The 10,853-nt window shown below is 41.9% G+C and overlaps 1 protein-coding gene across 2 annotated transcripts in view; it reads right to left on the bottom strand.

Moving 5' to 3' along the window:
- Nucleotides 1–10,853, bottom strand: part of BAG1 (BCL2 associated athanogene 1) — a 32,145-nt gene that overhangs the window by 12,879 nt on the left and 8,413 nt on the right. For both annotated transcript variants that reach the window (XM_024200518.3, XM_026654145.2), the window contains 4 exons: nt 6,019–6,147; nt 5,174–5,256; nt 2,999–3,112; nt 1,284–1,391 (listed from right to left, as the gene is read on the bottom strand). In XM_024200518.3, coding sequence (XP_024056286.1) covers nt 1,284–1,391; nt 2,999–3,112; nt 5,174–5,256; nt 6,019–6,147 — 434 coding nt within the window. The remainder of the gene's footprint in view (nt 1–1,283; nt 1,392–2,998; nt 3,113–5,173; nt 5,257–6,018; nt 6,148–10,853) is intronic.

Below are 10,853 nucleotides of genomic sequence, written 5' to 3' on the forward strand. Positions count from 1 at the left end.
TGTGATGTACTACAAATTAAACTATGCCCTTGGTAACAAAACCTCAACATTTACATTTCTGTTAAAGTTGTGGCAGTACAAAAGCAATAAATAAGGTCACCTAAAAATCAGTTTCCTAAAAATCCTATTCACTCCTCACAACAGACACACGCTGGCAGAGTTTGGGTGGGGGCCAAATTAAAGCACCTCTTTAAAGTGGATTCTCTTTCCCAGGCTTTACACCAGCAACTCATTATTACAAAGAGACTAAGGCCCTGATCCTGCAATTGGATCAACACAGGCAGAGAACCCTAGACTCATGTGGAGCCCTGGTGAAATGGATGGGGCTCTGTGCGAGTGTAAGAGCCCACCCTGTGCAAATTCATCTGCTGGATTCGGGCCTAAGGAATTACTATTGCAAAACACACTATAGGTGACAATAGGTATGGTATGCAGTACAGTTATATGAGGGAAAGGAACTCTTTCAGATAGCATGATCCAGTGGATAGGGTACTGGACTGGGACTTAAGAGACCTGTGTTCAATTCTCAGCTCAGCCACAGTATAGCCCTGGACACGTCACTTAGTCTAGCCTGTATTTCACTTCCCCATCTGTAAGGGCGAAGGTATACTACTTCCTACCTTACAGGGGTGCTGTGAGGATAAAATCAATAATGGCTGGGTGACACTCAGATACTACAGCAATGAGGGATATGCAAGTACCTTGATATATTCCAAAGAAATCAGTCCAGTCCTCAGTTTGCAAATGTCTTAAATACAAAAATTATAAATCCATGTTTGACTAACCAGAAGGCTCACCATTGTTTGTGCCTTCCCTACCACCAAAACAAGCATTACAAGGAGAGTGTCTTCCTGGTTTTTGTCGGACCCTTAATGTTACTGTAACATATTTTAATTTAACAGGCTTTGGCAGTACAAATGAAAAAGGGTAAAACTTGAGTAAAGAATATCCATTTCATGTGGACATAACAGGCTGCAGCCCAATATGATGCTCTTCTGTAATATGGGGATGCATACATAGGCATTAGTGTCACCATTTAGAAATCGGAGCTGCCATGGACACCAAAATGAAGAGATCACTGAAGACATACAGGAAAAAGAACTGGATATTGAAGAAAAAGGGAGCAAACCAATTAACTTATTTTTCAAAAAAAAAAACAAAATTAATTTTTTGTTAGTATTTAAAAATATCATACCAGAGAACAAACTGTTCTTTAAAAAAGGCAACAAACCAAAAGCTTGTTTTAAGGAATATACAACCCCTTTGTATGACTATTTACTCACAATGGCATCTATCTGTTCCAGGATCTTCATGAACTGCTCAGCAGTTCCTTTTATCCTCTTGTCCAGGTGGTTAAGAGCTTCAGCTTGAAGATCTTTTGCTAGAAAGCCCTGTATGAAAAGAAAAACAATTATTTTATATTCCAAAGAACATACATGCTGCTATTTAAATATGAATTAAATAAATTCTGGTGCAAAAATTTTCATTTAGATGTTTGAATGATTTTATCATTAGAGGGAAAAAAAAGCTTTCAATTTAAGGAGAGTAACCCTTTTTAAAATAAAAGGGAAAGTAGAAGGCCCAAAATGCAGGCTACCTTTCATTCTCCCTTATACCCCTTTCAAACATTAATGTAGTTCTATATATGTCCTCCCAAATAAACATCACACATCAAAACAAGTGAATCAATATAATGACCGTAAACTTTAACAACAGCATAGCTACCACAGCTTTTATGAAGCAGTGGTCTGGCCAAATATTAGTTTGGTTATTAATTTTTTCCCCATGCAGTGCAGGAAGCCACCTGATTCCCAGAATTGTTGACAGAAATCATGCAACTAAATCCACACACCACTTTGACAATTAACTCATTAGTGTTCTCATTATTTTGCCAACTTTTGCCCAAAGTACAGGAATATGGCCCTACCAAATGTCATGGGTTTGAAAATTGGTCAATTTCACATTTCAGCTGTTTACATCTGAAAGTTCACAGTGTTGTAACTATGGAGGTCCCAACCCAGCAGGGGGAGACACTCAGAGGTGGGTCTGATCTCCCCACACCCCACACCTTGCCCCCCACGCTGCCATGCAAGAGAAGGACAAGTTCTGTCCCTCCGCAGCTGGCAGGGACTTGCAGTTAAAACCACCCCAGCTGGGGCGCTCCCAGCAGCAAGGGGGAGATCAGATTTCACGGGGAAGAGTTTATTTTATGCTCTGTGACACATTTTTCATGGCCGTGAAATTGGTATGGCTGTATACATGAGCCACGAGTTAAAGATATTTTAGAAATCCCCAGAACTTTTTTGTAAGATTCCTGAAGATTCCTGTGTCTATCTTTGTCTTTGTAGCAGGATCCGACTTCTACTATGTGCTTGTACAGTTCCTAGCACAATAGGTCCCCAAACTCAGTTAGGGTCTGTAGGACTTTTACAATAAAAATAACCTGATGCCACTACTTAAAAACATTGCAATTAATTTCAACAAAAATTAGGACCACTTAATAACCACTTTCCTTAAAATCCTGAAAAATCTGAATGGCAGACTTCCTGGTTTCTGTGCCAGTGAATGACATCACAAGCAGCTTAAACAGATGTCAGAAAGAATCAATCATTTCTGCATCTATATTTTCATTCCGTCTCTTCATGGTACTTGTGATATCACTCAGTGGCAAAGGAATCAGAAAAACTGCTTTGAACGGAAAACATTACAGAAGAGCTAAGTATTATTATGGCTCATATATCTCTGGATCTAAAGGACATAATTTGCTTAAAATACAGTACTAATTACTTTTTCCAGTAGCTACATATTTTTCCCTCTTTTGGAAACACAGAAATAAGTTTAACATTTAGAAAAACTTCTGTAGGTCACCTGTGGAGCTAAGAGGTGAAAAACCAAAACATCACTGAAAAGACAAACCACATTACATGGTAGTTGTTTCTGAAGTAAGGAGAGTATACTATACAAATATATGAGGTGTAAGGATAAGAAAATAATTTACCTTTTGGATGCCTGTGAACTCTTTATTAATTTCCTCCAATTTGTTAGCAATTTGTTCCACTGACTTCTCAAAATCTTTTAATTTCTTTAATTCTGCCTCTTCCTCTGGACTATTCTGTGTAGTTTTCAAAAAACGACAAAATAAAACATTTACCTTGAAATCAATCAGGTCACAAACCTATCTGAGTTAAATGATAATGGGATAACATTTAACATAAAAACTAATGCTTTCATCATCTCTTATTGTCATACATTCAGCATCATCAATTTGCCAACTTTCAGTATTCAATCAAATAAGCTCTCTCAGTTTATAATGCTCAATTATGAATATACTCACTATTGCAATGGATATATTGCACATAAAAAAAGACTAATGTGAAGGGAAAGACCAACCAAGGACCAAATAATTTATAGTTTTTATTAATATTATTGCCTCATAATAAAGCTTCACTTCCTTACTGTCAACAATTTTCCTGCCCGCTGCTGGTGACATCAGCAAAGCCAGCTGCCACTTCATTGTTAGGGATATGATTTTGTCATAGTAAAATTATGCATAATTCACAGCACAGACACCGTAAAAAATAGATAATTCATGCTGTGGTCATGGCATCCATGTGAACCATGCAGCCATGCATTACCAGTTCATTAGATCGCTTTGCTCTTGTCCTCTTAGAAACATGGCTAGATTAAAGCAAATTAACAAATGGTTAATGAGCAACTGCTAATCAAAGCAAACTAACAAGCTGTTAAAGTGCAGCAGCAGGGACCATATAAATGGAAAAATTCATGGGTTCCATGACACTGGTGACCACTGTGACATAATCATATCCCTATTCACTGTAAATGGTTGACAGCAGAGTCAATACCGACAGCTAGTTTTCTACACAACGTCCCTGAACAATAAGGGCAGAAAAGAGCAGAAATGCAGAAGAGATTCAGGAATGTTGGTAGGATGACAAACTAGGCAGGGACTCACCGTATGATTAGGGCCCTACCAAATTCACGGCCATGAAAAATGCATCACAGACAGTGAAATCTGGTTTTCCCGCATGAAATCTGGCTTTTTGTGTGCTTTCACACTATACAGATTAAACAGAGGAAACCAGCATTTCTCAAATTGGGGGTCCTCACCCAAAAGGGAGTTGCAGGGGCGTCGCAAGGTTATTTTAGGGGGGCTGTGGTATTGCCACCTTTACTTCTGCACTGCCTTCAGAGCTGGGTGGCCGGAGAGTGATGGCTGTTGGCCGGATGCCAAACTTTGAAGGCCGTGCCCCACCAGCAGCAACATAGAAGTAAGGGTGGTAATACCATACCATACCATCCTTACTTCTGCACTGCTGCCTTCAAAGCTGGGAGGCTGGAGAATGGCAACTGCTGACTGAGGGCCCAGCTCTGCAGGCAGCAGCACTGAAGTAAGGGTAGCAGTATTGCAACCCCCCCTCTACACACACACAAATGTTGCGACTGCCCCACAACTCCTTTTTGGGCCAGGACCCCTACAATTACCTCACCATGAAATTTCAGATTTAAATGGCTGAAATCATGAAATTTACTATTTTTTAAATCCTATGACCATGAAATTGACCAAAACGGACCATGCATTTGGTAGGGCCCTACATATGATGCACCTTCAAAAAATGAACAGGGTGCATAGAGTTATTAGTTGTAGGACAAGAGAATGAAGAACTGTGTGTACAGCCAGATGCACACACAGAGTGCACTCTTAAATAGGTAAGTACACAGTACACTTGTTTCACTTTCATTACACGGACACTCATTTTGAGCAGATTCACCATAAGCAGTGATTAAGCTCTTGAACAGGAATATCAACAGATATAAGGATAACAAAGGAAGGGTACGTCTTCACTACCCGCCGGATCGGCAGGTAGTAATCGATCTATCAGGGATCGATTTATCGCTTTTCGTTTAGATGCGATAAATCGATCCCCGAACGCGCTCCCCGTCAACTCTGGAACTCTACCAGAGCGAGAGGCGGAAGCGGAGTCAACGGGGGAGCCGCGGCCGTCGATCCCGCGCAGTGAGGACCTAAGGTAAATCGATCTAAGATACGTCGACTTCAGCTACGTTATTCTCGTAGCTGAAGTTGCGTATCTTAGATCGATTCCCCTCCCCCAGTGTAGACCAGCCCAAAGAGACGTCACGAGGTGACATATACCCTTTTCCCAATCAGCATGACTTTACAACCATTTTTAACTCCAAGTGCTGATAATGGCTGTTCCATTTCCTTCAGGGACTTTCCTAGGGAAAAAGGAAAATTATTCTTTTATTAATTACAAGCCATCTTAAAAACAAGAAGTAGTGCTTCTAACTTAGCTTTAGGGTATGAAATCCAAAATGCTTTGTTGTTTCATAAATGAATATTTAATACTGTGCAGTAAGTGCTTTTGAAATAAACTATTCATTTTGAATAAAAATTTCCAACATTTTAGCGTGTTTTTTTAAAGGAACTGAGTCAAATTGTGTACACGTCAAGCTGAATTAGATTAAAAGTACCATAGCAAATGAAGTAGAGAAAATATTTATTTTGTTTTCCAGGGATTTCCATTTACACTATCAAATTTACAAAATAAATATTCATTAAGCCTGTCATTTTTTGCCAGTGGTTATTTTTCAGTATTTTGGATGATCCATGTACCCACCCCTTCCCATGAGTCACACTGGCTCACAGCTGATGGACTTGGTAAAAAGACTGAAAGCAGCAGGAACAATTCTCGGGTTTCATTTTAAACTAGCAAGTATGAAACTGACTTTAACCCTGATTTCCTGGTAAAAGCCTACTCAAATAAAATCCAGACGTCTTATAATTAATTATGCTTCCATCCCATCTCATCCATCCATCTGTCAAAATACTGTAGAAAGGACTGACAAGAGACTTTAAAGTTATATGATTAATATAATGAATACTGAAGAGATACGTAAACTAATCCCCATCTGAATTAGAACTGGTATTTAATGTTAAATCTAGGATACCTGCGAGAAACATTTTTAAATATTAGCTACCTTTGCATATCAGTTTTTGAAAAGGAACTGGAACCCCAGTGACTTGTTCAATAAGCAGAGCCATGTCCTGTAGTGTTGGTTCACTGTCTTCCTGGTGAGAAGCAATCTGAACAGTATGTTTTTCATTACCTGAAAAAAAGACAACCCACAATTAAGTTTAACCTTAATTAGAAAACATGAGGCTGAATGAATCTAATATTTAATTTTCATAATCTTGAAAGGCAATGTTCACTGGAACCACAAATACCTGTCTACAGCCTTAACTTCATGAAGTTTTGTATAGGAATTTTCTCCATTTTTTTTAAATGACCATAGGCTGTGCAAGTGAGGAGCCCTGCTCCTGCTAACAGGAGGTCCACAGGAGGTGAGGTAAGGGGGGGGCAAGGAGCGTGCCTTTGTTCTACAGGCCAAAAGTCTCCAGCTAAATATTGTTATAATATAATATATGGAGATATACCTATCTCATAGAACTGGAAGGGACCTTGAAAGGTCATTGAGTCCAGCCCCCTGCCTTCACTAGCAGGACCAAGTATTGATTTTGCCCCAGATCCCTAAATGGCCCCCTCAAGGATTGAACTCACAACCCTGGGTTTAGCAGGCCAATGCTCAAACCACTGAGCTATCCCTCCCCCCAGCATTCTTCCTAGCCACCATCCCCCAGAAGACAGCCTTGATGGTTCAGACTTCCTAAGGTCTACAAAAAGGGAGTCATACCCATCAGAACCTCAGTAGTCTTTAGGATCATGGCTACTGTTCTTCAGATGTTAGGAGGAGCACAGGAATATAATCATAAATTCACTGTGAATGGGAGTAGGCTGCAGTGGAGAGAAGTGACTAGGTGAAATACCTCCTGGGTTAAAACTGGGACCATTGCTTGTCAATTTGTTTACTAATGACCTAAAGTACAACTATCCCTGTAGAGTCGCAACATTTACTGATGATTCTCAAATTGTTCATACCTTAAATGGTAGTTATCGTAAAAAAAAATTCAAATACTAGGAAATTAGATCTAGGCAATGCCTCGTGGATTTTAAGCTTGACAAATGCAAAGTGATGCATCAGGATTGAAAAATCAGAAGATAATTTATACACTATGTTGTATACCTTTTCTACTTTATCCCATCAGCTTCTCACTCCTATCTATGTGGCTTGTGTGCGCACACACCTTCATACATACCTTCTGTCACTCCCTCACATTAACTTTTACCAGGCACCTAACAGCCAGAGGACTAAATCTGATAGTCATAGTTAAGGCTACGATTTAGTCATGGGTATTTTTAGTGACCTGTCCATGACTTATACCATAAATATCCCTGACTAAATCTTAGCAGAGGGAGGGGGGGCACTGCTGGATGGGGGTGCCCCAGGGGGCCTGTGCTCAGGGGGCCCGCTGCTCAAGGGGGGCGCTCTGGGGCCAGTGGCATGAGCTGCCGGAGGCTGCCGAGTAGTAGCTGCTCCAACCACCCCCCCGCTGCTTCTATGGCCACCCTGGGACCACTGCCAGGGGCTGCTGAGCAGCGGCTGCTCCGGCCAGGACCACTGCTTAGGTGGTCTCCGGGGCCAACGGCATCAACTGCTGCTTGGGTGGTCCCTGGGGCCAGCTGCCCGGGACCACTCCAGCAGCAGCTGGTGTGGCTGGCTGCGGGGCCGCTTCAGCAATGTGGCTGTCCCTGGGGCCCCGAGCAGCCACACTGGCCGCTGCAGAAGTCACAGAGGTCTGGAAAGCCACAGAATCCCTGACTTCCGCGACCTCCGTGAAAGACACAAAGCCCTAGTCATAGTCCAGTGTGAAGTATGGGGGAGATCCCATTATCCAGGGGTAAAGCCCAGGTAAGAAGCCAACTCCCTACTTCCCAGCTGCTGGGAAAAGGAAGAGTGCTTGTCTGGAATTCCATCCTGGTGGCTCTGTCTTTTATATCAGTCTCTGTTTTCTTGTTTCATGCCTGCACCTCCTGGCTGTTGGGAGGGTAGGGAGTCTCTGTTTCGGCACCATTTCCTCAGTCTCCTGGCTGTTGTGAATAGGGTCTTTCCTACAGAATAGCTCTACTGCCAGCCTCTGCTGTTATCCCTCCCTAGCAGCACCAGAGTGAAATTATACGCAGCAGCTGAAGCACTAAAACTGTTGAGCTGCAGATGCGGACTGCATTCAGTTCTTGTTCAGAATGTTATCTTTGCATCCATAAGGGATGCGTAATTAAAAAAAAAGGAACCTTCAGTTCTGTAGAAGTTGGTGGCACGTGCCCACAAAAAAGCTCCCTAATCCCCAAGTGAATGGATTTTTCAAGCCTCTCATAAATAACTATCTGAATTAAGTTACAAGAGAAAAACAAGGACAAATGATGGTTTTTTTTGTTTGTTTTGGTATCTTTAGTTCTGGGCAGCTGAAATTAATAGAAGTTTCCCATTACTGCAGGAGTGTTGAATATTTTGAACTTTCTGCTCTTGGAGGCAGAAGAATCCACTGTGACAGAATTCTGAAGGAAAAGGGTCGGTTATTTGAATAATGTTATTTCAGGATATACGTGGGATTAAAAACCTAACCACAGTGACACTGACCTATCTGATTTGGTGTTAAAATGGAATTTCTCTCTAGAAAATAGTCACAGAGAAACAGGGTGTTTAATATCTTTGAATTTCTTACAAGCAGGATGCGTAGCATCACCTATTAATAAGATTACCTGACACTTCCCATTATAAAAGACCCTTTATTCAGTTGCTTATAACTTTGCCACACTTTAACCATTTGGGCTGAAGTTTTCCATGCCAAATGTCTGCTTCAGGATGAGGAATTTTTTTTTTTTTTTTTAATTTTAACCAGAACAGTTCAGCCACTTCTGAGGTGAGGCTAGGAAAAAAAAATACATTGTTTTGTCCATCTCTTAAAAATATGGCGACCTCTTTAGAGCAGGAACTTGAAAGCTGGCAGGGGATGGCCTTTGTGGTAGGGATGCGTCTTTTGTAAATCCACCCACATTTTGCCAATTTATAACCCTCTGAAAAATCATAACTCGCACGGACTCAGTAGACTTATTGATTTTAGCAGCTGAACTCTCTGAAGATTCCATCTGCAGTGAGCATGCTCCAGCTCCGGGCTGATCAGGACTTTCTCTGCAGCTGCAGCTCTGGACTGTTGTGCCAGGTCCAGGTCCAGGTCCCTGATCTGAGAGCAGGGAGCCCCTGTATCTTGTGCTCTCAATAACCCCTCTGTGGGGCCCAGGCAATGGGGAGAAGAAAGCTGCCTGATTCAAATAGATAGGGAACAAGAGCCAGACCAATGGGATATGTGTGTGGCAGGGGAATAGATTGGGACAAAGAGCCTGAGGGGGTCAGGCAGAAACTGGGACTGGAGGATGGGGACTGTAGGGGTTAGAAGGAAGAGGGAAACATGGAAGACATGGGTCTGTCTGTAACTGGAAGCTGGGGGCACAAAGACTAGGACTGCAACTAGCTGGGCAACGAGACTGGGACTGGGACCCTGTCATAAATATAAATGGAAGGGTAACAACCTTCCTGTATACAGTACTATAAAATCCCTCCTGGCCAGAGGCACAAAATCCTTTTACCTGTAAAGGGTTAAGAAGCTCGGGTAACCTAGCTGGCACCTGACCAAAAGGACCAATAAGGGGACAAGATACTTTCAAATCTGGGGGGACCAGGGGGGGCTTTGTTTTTCTGTTCTCTGTCGGTCTGTTCTGTGTGCTTGCCGGAGACAGATCAAGAAAGCAAGCAATCCAACTCCATTAGGATTAGTAAGTACTAGCAAGGTAATGCGTTAGCTTACTTTTATTTTGGCTTGTGATTTTCTCTGTGCTGAGAGGGAGCTGTATTCCTGGTTTTCTTTTTGTAACTTTAAAGTTTTGCCCAGAGGGAAATCCTCTGTGTTTTGAATCTGACTGCCCTGTGAGATTATCTTCCACTCTAATTTACAGAGGTGCTTCTTTTAACTTTTTTCTTTCTAATAAAGTTCTATTTTTTTTTTAAATCGGATTGTTTTTTTGTAGTGGTCTAAAAAAACCCAAGGTTGGTTTGTGCTCATCTTGTTTATTCTCAAACCTCCCCAGGAAAGGGGGTGTAGGGCTTGGGGGAATATTAGGGGAAAGTAGGAACTCCAAGTGGTCCTTTCCCTGAGTTTTGTCTAATCACTTGGTGTTGGCAGCGTTACCTAATCCAAGGTACAAGGGAGAATTTGTGCCTTGGGGAGTTTTTAACCTAAGCTGGTAGAAATAAGCTTAGGGGGTCTTTCATGCGGGTCCCCACGTCTGTACCCCAGAGTTCAGAGTGGGGAGGGAACCCTGACATGGTGGCAGAGCGGTGGGATCATTTTGAACCAGAGATCATTTTGAATCAGAAGCACAAACCTCAGGATTTTTTTCTTCTTCTTTTAGCTGCTTGGGGAAAGCAGGAGCTGAGAACAGCTGGAATTTGTTTTTCCTTTGTTCTCTCTTTGCCTGGAGGCAAAGGTGTTAGGTTTTTTTTTTAACAAAGGTGTTAGCTACAGCCAGGAAATTCACAAGCTGTTTTTTTCCCCCCCCTTTTCTTTCTTACTCTCCGGATTAGCTAGGAGGACAGAAAGTGACGTCCAGAAAAAAACTGGAATTAGCCTGATTTGAGGATGAAGAGAAACAAAAAGAACATGATAGACAGATGGCCAGAGAAGAAGCTGCTCACAAGAGGGCTATGGAGGCCCAGAAGCATGAACTGGAGTTAGAGAGGATAAGGGCTAAGCAGAATATACCAGACAACCCTAGCAATCCTTCTCCAGGTACCACTTTCCAACCCAGAAAGTTCCCCACCTACAAGGGAGGCGATGATACAGAGGCCTTCTTAGAAAATTT

The sequence above is a fragment of the Terrapene carolina genome, unplaced genomic scaffold (genome assembly GCF_002925995.2).
Source record: "Terrapene carolina triunguis isolate 2854851 unplaced genomic scaffold, T_m_triunguis-2.0 Scaffold183, whole genome shotgun sequence".
Classification (NCBI taxonomy): Eukaryota; Metazoa; Chordata; order Testudines; family Emydidae; genus Terrapene; species Terrapene triunguis.